Consider the following 18,727-nt stretch of genomic DNA (forward strand, 5'->3'; position numbering starts at 1 on the left):
TTTTTTTTTGCTAGCAATGGCCTAATGAGCACCTTCTTTTAATAAGAAAGTTAATTTTGTTTCATTTTGTTCAGCAGGCCTTGCACAACCAGGCTGGCTACTGTTCCAGATTTTCCTGTTATTCCTGCCCTGTGCCCCCAAATCCCACCCCCCCCAGCATGCCCCTGGGTGCCAGAGGTGCCAGCCATGTGGAACTACTCACAGACAGTTTTCCCCAAAGCATCCTGCCCTCCAGTTCACATAGACTTGTGTACAGCTGCTCCCTCAGATGGTTCATGTTTGTGATAAAGATTTTATTCCCATGCTAGTCTTGTTTACAAGGCACAGAAAGAATACCCACCAGGTGTTGTGCAGAGACAGGATTAGAATCAATGTCTTAGCCTCTTGCCTTCCTCCTCTTCTAAAGCTCACACTGACCTTCAAATGTACAGAACATGGAGAGACTTTTCATATGCACCTGGATGAAGCTAGAGACCCCCCAGTTCCATATGAATTGTCAATGGTGACTGTTCAAAACTACCTCAAAGCAAACACAGATCAAAATGTGATCTGTCACTTATATACATATTATGAGCAGTGTAGTGAAGCCTGTTTCTCAGCCCAGGCCCCCTGGAGCAGAGCCCTATGGGTTTCCAGGACTAGAGAGGACAGGAGCACTGGGGCCCATGGCAGGGTCCTCACTATCCCCACTGCGGGGAGAGGGGCACTGGCGGGTGGAGAGCATGCCAGCAGGAAGCCGGAAGGGAGAGGGCAGATGGAGCACAGGCTCCACTAATTTTGAAGGTAAGAGCCATCTAGGACTTAAATTGATAACTTACTTTTTGATCCCTAAATTATTTATTTCTTAATATAAATTACTCATTTGAAAAATTCTCCTGAAGATAAGGCCTTCTTAACGAGCATACTATTTCCCTCACATTCAAGTACCCTCCCTTAGCCTCCTAATCTCTTTACTTCCTGCCTGAATCACCTGCCACCACCCCTCGGCAGCCCTGAAAATTCTCAGGGAAGAACTTCACCGCAGTGTGGACTGACCTTCTCCTGCCACCTTAAGCACAGTCCCCAGGTGCTCATTTCTCTCAGAAGAAGCTGGCTGATTGGAAAAGATGCATCTTTGCAAACAGATAACGTGTTCTCCCCACTGAGGGGCTGAAAAAGAGAGTGCTTTTGTTTCCTAAAGCAAAAGGATGCTTTCCTGGCGGTGTGATGGCTTTGCTGGGAAGAGAACATTAGCTTTTATTGTTTGACCTTCATGGTTTAAATGACGAAGCTTCTTCTACAGTTACAGGTCCCCTTGGATTTTCATAAAGCAGCCTAAGACAGCACTATTAGTCTCCATAAACAGCCCAATTTTAAAATGTCTTGTGCTACGGTACTTGTTTAAAAAGTGTGGTGTCAGGGCTTGGCAAAGTGATTGCCATGTGGCGTCCAGGTGGGCCTGCTGTGTGCCATGTCTCTGCCTTCTTCTACCACTTGAAACATAGCCAAGGCCCCTGACATGAGGACAGCTGTCGACATTCACAAAGCATCATCTTCCTCTGAAGAAGGATCATTCTCACACATCCTCCCAGAAGTGTTTCTGGTACTAGGATGAGACTCAAAGAGAAACAGAGGTACCAGGCCAGCCACTGTGGACAAATGAGGCCCAGAAAGAAAGGGGCAGAGTGATCAGTGAGGGGCCTCCCACCTCAAGGTTCCTAATGTGTGGATTCTCCAAAGAGGCAAGAAGCATCCCTCTTGAAGAAGCAGAAAAAACAGCATGCTTGGGAATAACCTCTAGCCCTTTGCAAATCTTTCTGGGCTAGCTTCTGGCAATATTAACTACCAGCCACCTAATGACAACGAAAGTAGGGATGAGCAGAGATCACTCGCTTATTCATTAAACTGGTTCTTTAAGCTTTTCTTGAGCACTTATTGTATGCCTGCCAATGGGGACAGAAACTACATATCACACAGTTCATGTTCTTGCAAAGCTTACATCTGAGTGATCCCCAGCAATGTCAGACTTGTACAACTGATGCATCGAAGGGGTGGAAACTAGAAGCCCTGGGCATGCACAGGAGGGGTTCCTAATCCCAAAGGTGGGCAGCCAGGCATCAGTGTGGGCTTCCTTCCAGAAGTAATGCCTGAACTGAATTTTGAAAGACAATTTAAAAACTAATTACAAAGAATGACCCGGAATGGCATAAAAAGGACCACACACAAAGACGCATAATGCATTCACTCTTTCATTCCCTTACATAAAGTCTAGTGATGGCTGCCAGGGGCCAGGAGACCTGTGGGTTCCCAGGATCACAGCAGGGAGGCAGAGGGGGCTGGTACAGCCAGATTCGGGAGGGGCCAGCACTTCACGCTGGTGTGGCCACTGAGCACAAGCAGAGGCAGGGTGATGAGAGGGGGCACAGGCAGTGAGTCTGGAGACTCGGGCTGGAACATGGAACACACAGGACTTTGTGGTCCATGTTCAGCAGCTCAGCCCGATGACTCCAGGGTTCACCAAAGAATTTTTTAAGCAACAAAGGAAACAACATGTTCAGATTTGCATTTTAGAAGTCTCTCAGTGTGAATAAGTGAACTAGAGGCTGTGAAACCATAGACAGTGTTTCATGTGCAGTGAAACCCTCTGGGTCACTGCACTGACCCAGGCAAGAAATGATGGTGACACCTACATTAAGGAGACATTAAGAATAGAGAGAAGTAGTTAAAGGTTTTGTGAAAAGGTAGAATTCACAGTATGGGGCTGGGGGGAAGAGTTAGTAAGAGTGTAAGACAGTCTTCTGGCTTCCGGTTTAGGGTTTCAGGCATGACGGTATGGTGATCCCCATTGTGGAAGGGTAGGTCAGATGAGAAATACTGGGGAGGGGAGATTTGGAGCTCACCAAAACTTTCTGATGAGTATGAGCCTTACAGTCTAAACAAAAATAATCATGACAACATTATTATTTTTACTACTGTTGCTGCCACTGCTACGACTACTACAACTACCACCACCACCTCCACCTAGTGTTCTTGAAGGACAAAGATTGAGGAATGGGGTAGCACCCTAGTGATGAGGGAACTATGTGGGAGTGAAACTCTTCCAGACCCTGAACCTCAAAAAAGTCCAATCAAACTATTTGTCGTCTGCTCATCTCAGACAGACTGCTCTCTGCAATGTCTCACACCCATCTTTTTACACCACACAAGCTTGATCCTGCTTCTCAAACACAGTCACTTCATTCAGTAGTGGTTTCCCTGTCCTCCAGCGTCTCTCACCTCTCCTTAAGATGCTTACACACCTTCTCAGTGCCAGGTACTATACGAAGCCCTCCTGTAACACAGATCAGCCCTACTGAAAGAGGATTTCCAAAATCATAGAGCCTAGTCCTGAACGACCAAATCAGAGTATTTGTGACAGATATGGGAGTGAGTTGTTTATTTATTTACTTATTTATTTCATTTAAACAAGGACTCCAGGTGATTAGGATCAGCAGATATGGGAAACACAGCCTTGGGCACCCTTCTCTCCAATTCCACAAGTTATACTTTTCTTAGGGTAAGCCACTCCCAGTGCAGTGTCCAGTCCGTGTTTCACCACCCTCCGCTGCAACCCAGGACCCTCAGTTTTGTTCACTTCTGAAATCTGAGCCCAAGATTCCATGCCATGTAATTAGATGCTCCTCTTTCTGGCATGTCCTTTCCCTTCTCTGTTTCTTTAAAAATGTCAACCCAGAATGTCTTTTCTTCCATCCTGGAGTACTTCTAGCATGAAGATAGACCACCTTTGATGACACCACTCACTGGTTATTCCCCTCTTGCAAACCACCCTACCTTTTGTCCCAGGTCTCCCCTGAGTTGAGCACATTACAGCCCATGGGTGGACAAAGGCGGTACATGCCCTTGAAGTTATAAGAAAATTCTGTGGGTCTTACCTCAGATTTTCAATAAAGACAGCTTTTATAAATGCTAGATACAACTGAGGTTGATTGAATTGCAGTTCCCAAAACTGTTATGGCAAACAGAGATGAAATCCCATTAGAAAACCACTGCATGACTAACATCTTGATTTGGGAACATCAGTGCCCCAACCCAAAGTTTCCTTGTGGGTTTTCTTGGGACACATACTCTTATACACAAAGGCAAAGAGATGATGAATGGAGTTTAATTTTTTTTTGCCTTGTTTTTTGAGCAGTGTGTGCATGCATTTACTAGGAAGCAAATAAGAAATAATGTCAATATAACAACTCTAATGATTATTTCATAAGCAGCTAATATCTACTCAAATTTTATTTAATTCCCCATGTACTTTAGTTTTAAAAATGGAAATAGGCTTCTTATAATAACTGAAATAGGGATTCCAAAGGGATCAGTTTTACATATAGAAAACATAAACACTTTGATAAAATTTCTGGTTTTAAATTAATGTTCTTGAATCCACAAAACCTACTAAAAACTTCAGATGATGATCAAGTTTTATTCAAGGGTCAGAGAAGCATATGGCTAACCAGACTCCTGAACGTTCCTCAAAAAGCTGCATGGTATTAAATTTACTTTTAAATTACTGTTTCCTGTAATTTAAATATTTCTAAAGTATTTTAAACTTTAGAAAATAAAATCTTGACCATTCAAATTTTTTAGACATTTGTATATTCACAGAGTTAATTAACTCTTGCTCACATAGTGACCTCATTTTCCTGCCCAAATGGGGTTTAGTGAATACTAGAAACTGCCCATTGTCCCCTAAAATCTGCTCTCTCCTTTTTTTTCCAATCAGTTATATGAAATCCCCTTCCTCAAGCTTTTTTGGAAATTTCCACTCAGCTAGAGACAACATTGTGCAGCCTCTCTGGCACCAAGGTGTGGTCTTCTGCGTAAGTTCCACCAATAAGATACTACTAGAGGTGAGGATGTGTCAATTCCCAGGTACTTCCCTCAGGTTTTCTTCCTCCCTCCCTTTCTTCTGTCTGTAAATGACAACAAATAAAGAAAGAGCTTGGCCCAGAGATGGAAGGGGACTGTTGAGGATGGAAAAGCCTTCCCATTAGCCTTAAACTGCTCCCCTCTAGATTACTGCATGCAAGAGAAAACAATTTTCTTTTATTGAGTTTCTTGAATGATGGGTCTCTTCATTATAACAGTGTAATCTGCATCAATAATAGTGAGTATTTCATTAAGGATCAAAGCATGTGAATTGGGGGGGATGAAGTTATTACTATTGGGGATACTTTGCATTCACATTTTGAATTCTGCAGGAGACAAGGTTAAGTAGGTACTGATTTCAAGGAAATTAAAAAAACAGAATTTCAAGTAAGATTTAATTGTTCAAAAATGACAACTCTCTGGTCTTATTCCTCATTTTCCAGTATTTGGTGGGTCAGAAGCTTCCTGACTCCAGGAAATATGGGTGATCCTTAAAAATGGGGGGCTTGGGGAATCAGCCCACAAAACTTAACTAATAGCCTACTGTTAATGTAGGTTAATGAAGCCTTGCTAATAACTAAAATAGTTGATAACATATTTTGCAAGTTATTTGTATTATATGCTTACAACAAAGTAAGCTACAGAAAAAAAAATAGTATTAAGGAAATCAGCAGCCAAGTCAGAGGTATAGGTAGATATACCTTGCCTCCTTGCATACCAAAAGAAAAACAACAAATTAAAAAGAACAAAAAACAAAAAAGCAGTACTGCCAGAAAATTGAACTGTATGGAAGTCCAAGAACCAAGGAGTTAAAGAAGAAACATTCATCCAGACTGGTAGGAGAGGCAGAGACTGGCAGCCAGGTGGAGAGGAGGTGGCAAGGTGGTGGCAGGCAGTCCCATATGTGCATGTGGATAAACTGGGAAAAACAAATGGGGAGCGAGACACATCGTGCAACCAAGTGTTCCAACACAGGGAACCAAAGCCTCAAAACCTCTGGCTATAAAAACCTGTGGGAGGTGAGGCAGCAGGAGAAACTCCAAGCCTCACAGGAAAGTTTGTTGGAGAGACCCACAGGGTTCTGGAGCACACACAAACCCACCCACCCTGGAATCAGCACCAGAAGAGTACAATTTGCTTGTGGGTAGCAAAGGTAGTGACTGAAAGCCAACCAAGAGCTGAGCAAGTGGCATTGTTCCCTCTCAGATCCCTCCCCCACATACTATGCCACAACACAATGATGTGGGTTGCCCCGCCCAGGCAAATACCTAAGGTTCTGCCCCTTACAATGTAATAGGTGCACCAGGACAAAGTAATATGGCCCAAATGAAAGAACAGATCAAGACTTCAGAAAAACAACTAAGTGACAAAGAGATAGCCAGCCTATCAGATGCACAGTTCAACACACTGTTAATCAGGAAGCTCACAGAAATGGTTAAGTATGGTCACAAAATAGAGGGAAAAAAGTGAAGGCTATGCAAAGTGAAATAAAAAAAAATGCACAGGGAACCAACGGTGAAAAGAGGAAACCAGGACTCAAATCAATGATTTGGAGGAGAAGGAAGAAATAAACATTCAAACAGAACAGAATGAAGAAACAAGAATTCAAAAAATAGAGGAGAAGCTTAGGAACCTCTGGGACAACTTTAAACATTTCAACATCTAAATCATAGGGGTGCCAGAAGGAGAAAAGAAAGAGCAACAAATTGAAAACATAATGAAGGAGAACTTCCCCAACCTGGCAAAGGAAATAGACTTCTGAAAAGTCCAGAAGTCTTCTGAATAGACTTCAAAGAGTCCCAAAGAAGTTGGACCCAGAGGGACACACACCAAGGCACATCATAATTACATTACCCAAGATTAAAGATAAGGAGAGAATCTTAAAAGCAGCAAGAAAAAAGGAGTCAGTTACCTACCAAGGAGTTCCCATAAGACTATCAGCTGATTTCTCAAAGAAAACCTTGTAGGCAAGAAGGGCTAGAAAGAAGTATTCCAAGTCATGAAAAGCAAGGACCTACATCCAAGATTACTCTATTCAGCAAAGCTATCATTTAGAATGGAAGGGCAGATAAAGTGCTTGTCAGGTAAGGTCAAGTTAAAGGAGTTCATCATCCCCAAGCCCTTATCATATGAAATGTTAAAGGGACTTATCTAAGAAAAAGAAGAGCAAAACTATGAACACTAATATGACAACTATCAACAACTGAACCTAAAAAACAAAACCAAACTAAGCAAACAACTAGAATAGGAACAGAATCACAAAAATGGAGATCACATGGGGGGGCTAGCAACAGAGAGGAAGAGGAGGAAGAATGGGTGGAAAGGTATAGGGACTAAGAAGCTTAAATGGTAGATACAAAATAGACAGGGGGAGGTTGAGAATAGTATAGGAAATGGGGACACCAAAGAACTTATATGTATAACCCACAAATGCGAACTAAGGGGGAGGCAATGCTGATAAAACAGGGAGAAAGGGGAGAAAAAATGGGACAACTGTAATGGCATAATTAATAAGATATACTTTAAAAAAAGAGAAAACATTAAGGAAGAGAAGATATACTTACAGTGTTTATTTGAAAAACATTCATATACATATGGATCTGTGCAGTTCAAACCTCTGTTGTTCAATGGTTTACTGTAGTTAATAAAGCATATGCCAACAAGAAAACTTATCAGTTGTTGTTATCATTATTGGTTTTCATATACTGGAGTGAATTTGGAGAATTTTATAAAATTGTACTCAGAGCTATGTTTTTAGTTCACATTGATAGGCCTGCTTCTGTATAGTTTATGGGCTATGAGGAGATGAAGAGTCCCAAGAAAAATGAGACTAAAAGTGAAATCAGGATGAAGATGATTTGCAAAACATTAACCTTCATTATTGCCTCAGGTTATAATATAATTATCAACTGTAACATTAGAAGGACATCAGATAAATGAGAACCAGGTTTATGATATTTGAATGGCTTTATGAGTTGTCTACTAATGTCTGTATTTCAAAATATTAGTTTACAGAATTCAGTAAGTCGTCAACACCTATTTGCTCCTTCCCTTCATTCTTCAAACTAAACTAGGTGTGACAGGAGAAGCAGGAGCGAAATGGCTGCAGCTCCCTTCCTGAGGGAACATGTGGCTTCATTTCATGATTGCTAAATATTTTTGTTTGTGCAGCTCTTTCAGGATAAAAGAATTAATATTCTTGAACTTACATGTTTATTTATATAAATACAATTTTTAAAAAGCCTGTACAGGGGTGGGCAAAAGTGCGTATATAGTCCTTCTATTTTATTATTTACTTATTAATTATTTTTTCATACAAACAACTGTAAACCTACTTTTGCCCACCCCTGTATATTAGGTATATTATAAAATAGTCACAAAAACATAGCTTTTAAAAAAAGCTAATACTAGTCCCAGGTGGATTAGCTTGGCTCAGTGGATTGAGCGCCAACCTGTGAACCAAAGGATCACCAGTTTGATTCCCAGCAAGGGCACATGGCCTGGTTACAGGCTATGTCCCCAGTAGTGGGGCACACAAGAGGCAACAACACATTAATGTTTGTCTCCCTTTCTTTCTCACTCCCCTCCCCTCTCTAAAAACAAATAAATAAAATATTTTTTAAAAATAAAAAGAAAAAATTAAAGCTAATACTAAAAAAATACATATACAGGTAACTCCCCATGTTTCCTTCCCATGTCCTAGGGGATCATCTTGAATATACTGAACACCTCACTTTGAAGAACAAAGGGCTTGTATAAGTAGTATATTGATCTCTCTCTCTCTTCACATTATTCTTTCAAATATATTTGAAAGTAAGTTTTAGGAAGTTCTTCACAAATGGGTATCCAATGTGAAATCAATAATCTGGCATACTCTAATCAAAGAGAGTCAGAGCCCCAAGTTCTCAGAATGTACCGTTAGTGTCCATCTCCTCATAGCCCATAAACTATACAGAAGCAGGTCTATCAATGTGAACTAAAAACATAGCTCTGAGTACAATTTTATAAAATTCTCCAAATTCACTTCAGTATATGAAAACCAATAATGATAACAAGACGGCTTTCCACTGAGACCGGCCAGGAGGCCTGAAAGCCAGGTGCCCACCCTGCCCATGTGGGGCAGGCCCATGCTCAGGCCTGAGCTACCACTCTGTTCCTGGGCTGGCAGAAGCCACAGAGGCTGCCAAGGCTGGAAAGAAGAATTGCTTTATAAATCAGACACCATATTTGTACTAGTGTTTTCTTTATTGCCATAGACTGTTATGATAGACTTTGAAAATTGTGGTTGGTAGGGCTGGATCACTAAGAGGCTTTGGAGTTCTGTGCTAAAGGGGAAAAAAGCCAAGAAAACCCAGCCACAAACAAAAAAGGGGGAAAAAACAGCATTACTGGTCTGACCAAAGACAGGCTGGGTAAACACCACTTTTTGCACACATACAATGTGATATTGTGCTTATGTCTAGCATTTGTTACCACTAGATGGGTTGATCTCTCAATAATGATTGCAGCCACACATGTAATTTTGTTTCATGGGTTCACTCAATATCTATATTAGAACTAAAACTAAGACACAAACCTACTTATAAATGCCTGATACAACCATCCTATTTTCAGCATTGGCAAGAGAAATGAGAAATCTGATTATTTTTGGCAAGCTGTATAGAATGTCACATTAACTAATAATCCTTATCAAAGGATAACACATCTGGAAAATCATTATTTGGCAAGGGTAAGAGAAATGTAAATCCTTAGGCATAGGACACCTGATGGCAAAGTGCCCAGCACAGTATGTGCACTTAACAAACACTGGTTGAGTCTAATGGTGAGGTATGAACAGTGCTCGTCTCCTTCCTAAAGATCCTCTTGTCTGGAGCAAGAAATCTTCTACCTCCAAACACACTGATGTGTCATGATAGTCATTCTTAAAAAAGGATTACCTGTGTAAGAATATTACCTGTGGTTAATATGTAAATTCCTATATTACCACCAAAACAAATGTGAAACTAATAAAATAAAGTTCTACGCATTTTGTGAGTCATACCACCCTATTAGTATAATGAAGACTGTGTGCCTTTAATAAAGGCAATTCACTATTCTTGTCTGCCCACAAATCTTTCTCCCAGCTTGCCAGGTATTGAATCTCTTATAATTAACGTTACTCATTTGGAATGAGGCCCCATGTCTCCAAAAGACTCCTAAAATAGTAAAAATTCTGCCACTGTTGCTCATCAACATCTTTAAGTAAAAATTGGTTTATCTACTATGCTGGCAGTCACTTAGAAAGCTCAGAGGGAATGGGACACTGGACAGGTACATTCTGATGGGGCAGGTAAGGGCAGAAAAGTTCACTGAAGCCACAGAAGGCATTGCACAATTGCCAGGGAGCAGCATTTGCCACTGAGCGCTCTCTCCACCTAGGATTTGTTTTCCCATGAAACATGCAATAAGGTTATTGCTCTCTAGGAAGTATTAAATTTATTAAGTACATTACAAGTTTATTGAAAAATATAAATAAATAGTCCCAGAACAATTTTTGAGTAATTCAAACTATGCCCACTTATTTAAAATCACTTCTTACTATGTTGAGTGGCAACACACACACAAGCTCTCCTCTGAGGTTGCTGTCATCTTTCATGGATTTTGACTTTGCATAGTTACTTCTTGATATTCTCCAACCCAATTTAAAAGCTACTCTAGAGTTTCCTCGTTTTATAGGAAAGCTTTGTACCTTCCTTTTTAAGTTTATTTTAGGAAATATTTTAAAGTTATGAATTGACTGTCATTTATGTTTTCTAATTATTGTTTGAGATGAGGGGAGCCAGTGAATATTAACTTTTATAAACCATTTTATTTTGTATGTAGCCTTTCAGTTCCTTTTGATTCTCCCATGACATACAAATCACATGACATACAAATTCTACCTTCTCCACACATATATTTTCATATTGCATTCTTTTGTGTACTTACACTAGCTAGTATATTCTGAGTGGTAATAACATAGGGATACTGGGCATCTGCGCTGTGTTCCTGACTTTTAAAAAAATGCCTCTATTTTTCACCATATGGTAACTTTCAGTTTGAGCAATTACAGATAACATTAAGAATCCAACTAGTTTTATTTCTTAAAGCATTTTAAACATCAGAAATAAAAGAAAAATTTTGTCAGTCACTTCTTAGTATTTATGACATGATAATGTTTTTCTCCTGTAACCTGTTAAGATGAACCATTCTTACATTCTCAAGTAAATGCCAATGGTATCTATTCTTCTTAACATTATTTATTTTCAAAATCACCTGGACTGACCTGCATACTTATTTTTTCAGAAGAAACAAAAAAGACAATTTTTAAGACCAAGCCAGTGGAATTAAAAATTTCCCCTCATTGTAAGAATATACATCCTGGGTCAATCTAAACAGAAAACTAGTAAATAATCATTTACCTAACCAGAATTACCTTAATCAGGGGTTCAGTTTTGAAATAATACATTAAGTCTAGTACATGTAAATAATTTCTTGCAGAGAGACTACTAAATATTGGGGAAATAGAATAAAAAGCAGACCAATGAAAATCAAGCATAAAACAAAACAAAAATGAATAGACTAGCAGAACTGCTATCATTATACCTCAAAAATTATAATGTAAGAAAACAAGATTGAGTTTAAACCTGCATTTTAAAATATGCATCTACTGCATAAAGCTAAGCACCTATGCATTAATTACAAGGAAACTTTAATACTTACAAACAATAGGTTGTCACAGATATAAGAGTGATCTGCACTTTGACTCCATGATGCACTTTTTAAAACATTTTAAATGTAATCTAAAAGATTAAGGTGCAACTAGAATCTATGACAATTGTGTTTAATTTCTTAGTCAACATTTTGTTCTTTGCAATGCTTGAAATGATAGTCAGTTGAAAATTGGTGCTATCTCAACTTTAAGGGTTATACAAATAGCTTAATCACCTTTAACTCGAATCCTCTTTAAAAAATAGTATTACTACCTGTCGATTTAAAAAGTAAACTCAATTCAAATTTAATTTAGATTTAAGGAATTGAAGAACTTTTGGATTTACTCTAAGATGATCAGAGATAGCCCAGGAAGTTGCAAACTAGAGGCTGGGATATAAGCGTGGATATAAGAATCCATGCCGTGCACAGGCACTGGATTCCTTGGGCTTTACCCAGTCAGTAAATGAAATAATCCCAAGGCTGATGTATCCTCAAGTGACCTTATGTAGAAGAGTCAAACATGCAGTTATCACAGTGTTTCTCAATTAAAGCTGTCAGCATGACAGAAGTCACTGGTCTTCTCTGTCCCCATTTTCTCTCTTCTCACCCAGCTCTCCCGGAAAATGAAAAAATGGACACAGTCTATCTTGCCCATCACATCATGTCCTGTTCTGTTTGCTTACCTCCTCACCATAAATGACAACAATAGACCAGTTACAATTATTCTCAACAGAACCCTAGATCAACAGATGTAGAACAGGAGATTCTACCATGACAAAACCAAATATAAAGGAAATAGCTATCAGAGTGCTTTGAAGTGAGGGAATGGTTCTATGGCAGAGAATTAAAACTAGCAAACTGACCCACCAACTCAAGAATAAAGAAGAAGGAGGAGGAGGAAGTGGAGGAAGAGAGGAGAAGGAGGGAAGAAGAGGAACAGGAAGGAGAGAAAAAAAGAAAAGAATATTTCCATAAACATGAATGTCTCTGGTAGCCATATTCAACCAACAACTTCAAAACAATTCTGCTAATCCATTAAGTCTCTTTAGCTCTTTTACGAATGCTTAAAATAAAAAAGAACAAAATCAACAGCACTTAGACTATTTTAATTTCATTATTAATGGAATCAATGAGGGCCTTCAACTTATAACCTCAACGTGGACTCACCTTTCCCACAGCTGCTTGAAAGGCCTGTTTAATTCTTTTACACGAATCAGGTATTAATCTTGTGTCTGGACTCTCCAGACTTGTGTCTTGCAAATCTGCATTTTCATGGAGTTTTAAAATTCTATTAATGCAGTGAGTGTCATCTTCTGATATTCTATTAGGGTCCATCTGAGAAACAAAAATGTAAGAACATTAGATTGTTTAACATTAATCTTTCTTCTATTTAATAAAATGTGCCTTAAGGACAAAAAATATATATATTTTTGCAAGAGTCTTTATGTCCCCAACAATTAATAGGTAATATAATTACCCTCCAATTTACAAAAACATTGACTTCTAATTTATTTTTAGGTGGAGCTAACCATCATCCTCAACACAAGCATACAAATGGATTTATGGTGAAATTGTCAAAATTGTCTGACAAGGTAGAAGTCCTCATAGGGGATGGGGCACCAAGGAAATCACATTTGGCCAGTGCAGGTACAGAAAGTTTTTGTCTTTAAATCATATGCAGCATGCTGGATGGGATTATGAAGCCCACTCAGATATTCCAAGCATGAAGCCTATATAAATCAAGTTAAATTAACATCCTATTTAGCCACCATATTTGTCTGACCTCTTTCCTAAAATAATGTGTATTTTAATCAGCCAAATAGGGTAACAGAAATCCATTTCCTAATCCCAAAGAAAACCTGAAGCCAGAGATAATTTGCCTTTTTACTGAACCTCTTTTCAGTGTTTCTCAGCCCGGAGAGGCACAGCTGTCGGGGGCACCTGGGCATGTGTGTAAGTGAGATGGTGTCACTTGAGATGAGAAGGGCTGCATGGGGTCAAGCAAACTATATGGATGTGTACTTAGGGGACCTTAAAATTCATGTAATGTGAGGTATCATCCCACCCAAAATATCCTCATCGGGTTGCTAGCTGGCCATCTGATTGAACCAGGTGCCAGCAAAAGCATTTAGCACTACTTGTTCCTTAAAATCCTCTGCCTACTCCTTCCAGGGCTCTGTAGTGCTTCAACTGCCAAGGAAGGGAAGAGATGACTAGCTATTAATCATTTTAATCATAATAGTTTAATTTGTTGTCCTTTTATCCCCAAAATTCAAGGTACTTCATGTACATTTACTTATTAGTAGATACAGACTAGACAAAAAATTAAAAGGAAAAATTATATAAGTTTATAGTAACTAAAGCTCAGCCAATAATATCAAGTCTCTATTCTCAGGTTTAATTATCTTTTTTTAAAAGTAATCAGAAAGATGTTCAAATTCATTAAAGAGCTATTGGATATAAACTGGAAAGTATCTTATCTGTATCTGAAATTCTCAAGATGGAATGATAGCTTTTCAACAAATGTGCATCCACTAATATAAATTTTATTATTCCAGTCTTGCAAAGTATAAGGATTATATATAATCATGGGAAAGATAACACTCATAAAGCAAAAATATTTTCAATCCATATTTACTTTTATATTTTGTTTAAAAAATTATTATGAATCAGAATATTTGAGTTTTATATACGAAAAGCTTTCAGTCACATGCTTTAAAAAAAACTCACTTATGCCAATAAGTTTCCCACAAAAGCAGAGAAGCCTGGGCAACTGACATGAAAGGTCATTGAGTTCAGACCTCAGGAAAGAATATTCATGCAAGGGCCTTGGTAGCTCACCACCAGAAAAACACTGAGCTGAGGAACAATATGATGTCAATGGGGAAATGACTGGGGACCCTGAAGTCAGTTAAGTTCAAGTCCTGCCAACAAGCTAAGCATCTTTGTAACAGAAGCAGCAGTCCCAAGTACTCCCACTACTGAAAGTGCAGCCCAAACACCTGCAGCATTAGTGGCCCAGGTGGAGCTTGTTAAGAATTAATGCAGAATCATAGCTCCCCACACCCACTCACTACCTGGAAATCTGCATTCTTACTAGATCCCAGGTGATTCTGATGCACATTAAAGTTTACAAATAATGCTTTTAAATGTCAAATATATAAATATAGATTTCTGTTATTAAAGTGACTTCAAATTTCCTTGAACACCAATTTTAACAACATTAATTAGTACCAAAATATGCAGAACTTAATAATGGTTCATGATTTGATGCAAAGAACTATAACGCAAAGATTTTGTTCTTTCTCTTGAGGGGAAAAAAAAGACCATTCCCAGAATCTCCCCTCCGATTTAATCAACATTCCTAAGGGAAGGGGTGAATCGAAACCCTCTACAGGTGTTTCAAATGTGCAGTTGATGCCTTTTGACCTGGCAATTCCACCACTGGAATTATACCCTAAGAATCCTGAATCACAAATTCAAAAGAGCCTATGCAGCCCAATGTTCATAGCAGCACAATTTATAATAGGTAAGTGCTGGAAACAGCCTAAGTGCCCATCAGTAGATGAGTGTATCAAAAAACTATGGTACATTTGCACAATGGAATAGTAGAATGCAGAAAGAAAGATGGAGCTCCTGCCCTTTGGGATGGCATGGATGGAACTGGAGAGCATTATCCTAAGTGAAATAAACCAGCTGGTAAACAAGAAATACCATACGATCTCACCTATAAGTGGAACCTAATCAACAAAACAAACAAGCAAGCAAAATATAACCAGAGACATTGAAATAAAGAAGAAATTGACAGTAACCAGAGGGGAGGGAGAGGGTATAACAGGAAAAAAGGGAAGGGTCATCAAGGAACATGTATAAAGGACATATGGAAAAGCCCAATGGGGGTAGGACTGAGGATAAGAGGTGAGGGTGGGTAAGGCAAGGGGGAATGGTGGGGGAAAATGAAGACAACTGTACTTGAACAACAATAAAAAAATTTCATTTAAAAAAATGTGCAGTTGAGAATCACTGTTTCACAATGTATCTCCTACTTCACAACCTATCTCCTAACAAAGGAGTCTGAACAGAGAATCTACATGTGACTAAAAAAGGATACCTTTTAGTCTATTTTAGTCACTAATTAAATAATTCACATGGTACAAATTAGCAATGGATATCTTTCTAGTGTAGCAAAGCATTTGAAAAGTTTTTTTCACAGTAAATTAAACAAACCAGCTACTAGGCTAGATGCTGCAAATTTGGTAGTGAACAAAACAGACCATCCTTCCCTCACGGAACTTACACTCAACAGAAAAACACAGAAATTAATAAAAAAATCACCATAAGCTTAGTTACAAATGAATTCATTGTACTTAGAAATGTCTGAAAAAGATTAAATAAATCTTGACTATCTGATTTAAAATGGATATTTTAATGCATTTATCAAATGATATAGTTTGTGTGAAATAACTCAGTTGTTTACAAAAAAAAGAATGAAAAACAAAACAAAACTTTCCTGAAATTTAATCATTTGTAAGGTTAAATGAGGCAGGATGCTTGACATCCGTGCTACTTCCTTATCTGTTTTTACACACAGGCAGCCTGCCCGCCTCTGCATCAGATTTGCAGCAGTGGCTGCTCTCCTGTTTGGGCAGCAAACAGCCAGAGTCAGTGTACACACTGCGGGTTTAGGGGAAGGAGTTGAAAGGGCAACGGAGATTGAGTTTTCTGAAAAGTTTCTCTCTAAACTTTGAATATGATTGTAGGGATGTTTTAAAAGTGCACATACATTTTACAAGCAACTTTCTGGAAAAAAAAAAGGTTTTGTAAGCCAAAGTATGAATACTATGTGGTAAGTATATAGCACAAGCCACATGCTATTTTTTTCTTTGGCAAGGTTGGTGGGGGAAAAGCCAACCTATACTGGATCTAGTACCCGTTTTTCTTAATCTAAGCACTGAAATCTGCAAACATTAAGGAGGCTGATTCATTTTTAACTATTCAAATATAAATTGAGAAGAAAAAATTTGGAGTCACTACTTTTTATACTATTCTGTGCATTCTTCTAAATGCATTTAAAACTAAATTAAACTGTTTTGTTTTTTTTGGTTAAAGATTTGTATGGCTTCCCCTCTATCACTTGAAACAAAAACAATAAAACTGGCCCCTTTTTCTAGTAAACTGCAATGTTACCTGATACTAATCATTTCACTCTAATTCAAATGTATTCAGAAACCCCAAATACAATAGTTGAGTCACAACTTCAGTGGAAGTTAAAAAACTATCTCTTATTCGGTACCAAGTTCTAATCCAATAGAGTGGAAGAAAGTTAAAATATTAAATTAGTGACAGGTCAAATTGAATTTACTATCTTAGCTAGAACTTTGAAAGAAGGCCTCCAGCACATATAAAACTGGGGTAAAATGTAGAGTGAACTCTCACATACACATCATGAGCTTCAACAGTTGCCCAGGCATAACCAACCTTGTTTCATCTCTAATAAGCACTTCCCTTGCCTCATCCTCTCCACCATTATTCAGAAACAAAATCCAGACTTCAGAGCATTTCATTGATAACTACTTCAAAATGTATCCCTAAATCATTAGGCCTCTTCCAGGTATCAAACTTAGATATCATTTTTAATAAAATGCAACCAGATCTAGTGGTGTATTCTTATAAACACATTGCTCCTGATATTACTTCTTTGCTGAGGGAGATGGCCTTTTACAAGTGCAGCACAAAACTGGATTCAGAATAATGGCAAATATACAGGGTCCGGCAGAAGTAAGGCCTGCTTGAGTGTGGTTGATAGGGTAATAATATGGGTGTAAAAATTTAGTTTAATTCAAATATCTCACCTGAAATGTCATATGGTGTGCTTGAGTGTGATACTGTTCTGTTACAGAATTACATGCTTATGATTTTGTAGTAAAAGTGGCATTATTTGTGCTGGACCCTGTATTTTGCATGTCTTAGAAAAACCCAATCTTCGTGTCATTTAGGAAAATTGTCCCCAGAAATATCATGACATTACATTCTCCAAATAAAAATTCTCCAGCGAGGCTGCCAGCATGTCTGCTCTGGGAAAAGGGTTGTGGGAGTCTCAGTGCTATCTATCTGTGTGACACTGAGACTGGGAAGTTACAACAGATGATCATCAGAAGGCCACACCCCCTATCCCACCAGACCACTAACATTGAGAATTTCTACCAAGAAGCTGAGCAGCTGTAACGAGGGCCCAGCAGCTCACTCTTTCCTATGTGGCCACATTGATTCCCATGGCTCCTGCCACTGCAAGCTGCTCCTGGTACCTAGAGCTCATTTATTCCCTACTGCTCTTTCAATGCTGAACACTCAGTTCACTACTACTATATGGAGATGTCCTATACCAAAGGTGTTAGGAAAGATAACAGGTAGCACACTAGTTCATCTTCTGGCCCTCTTCTGAATGCTGCTGTCTTGTTTGATGAAGAATTTTTTTTCTTTTTTTTTTTTATTATGCCATTACAGTTGTTCTATTCCCCCTTCAGTCCCCTCCACCCTGCACACCCCCAACCCCACCATTCCCCCCTTTAGTTTATGACCATGTCTCAAGTTCTTTAGATTCTATATTTCCCATACTATTCTTGCCCTCCCCCTATCTATTTTCTACCTACCATCTATGCTACTTATTTTCTGTACCTTCTCCCCCCCTTCTCCTTCTCCCACTCCCCTGTTGCTAACCCTCCATGTGATGTTTATTTCTATGGTTCTGCTCCTGATCTAGCTGTCCTCTTAGTTTTCTTTTGTTTTAGGTGTAGTTGTTAATAACTGTGAGTTTGCTGTCCTTTCACTGTTCATATTTTTTATCTTCTTTTTCTTAGATAAGTCCCTTTAACATTTCATATAATAAGGGCTTGGTGATGATGAACTCCTTGAATTTGATCTTATCTGAGAAGCACTTTATCTGTCCTTCCATTCTAAATGAAAGTTTTGCTGTACAGAGTAATCTTGGTTGTAGGTCTTTGGATTTCATGACTTGGAATACTTCTTTCCAGCCCCTGGAAAGGTCTCTTTTGAGAAATCAGCTGACAGTCTGATGGGAACTCCTTTGTAGGTGACT

The 18,727-nt window shown here is 38.8% G+C and overlaps 1 protein-coding gene across 1 annotated transcript in view; it reads right to left on the bottom strand.

Moving 5' to 3' along the window:
* TNFSF11 (TNF superfamily member 11) overlaps positions 1 to 18,727 on the bottom strand; it is a 43,002-nt gene that overhangs the window by 21,196 nt on the left and 3,079 nt on the right. Inside the window, exon 2 of the mRNA XM_037136673.2 lies at positions 12,799 to 12,966. Coding sequence (XP_036992568.1) covers positions 12,799 to 12,966 — 168 coding nt within the window. The remainder of the gene's footprint in view (positions 1 to 12,798; positions 12,967 to 18,727) is intronic.

Source organism: Artibeus jamaicensis, unplaced genomic scaffold (assembly GCF_021234435.1).
Source record: "Artibeus jamaicensis isolate MK-2021 breed Jamaican fruit bat unplaced genomic scaffold, CSHL_Jam_final contig_414, whole genome shotgun sequence".
NCBI classification, from domain to species: domain Eukaryota; kingdom Metazoa; phylum Chordata; class Mammalia; order Chiroptera; family Phyllostomidae; genus Artibeus; species Artibeus jamaicensis.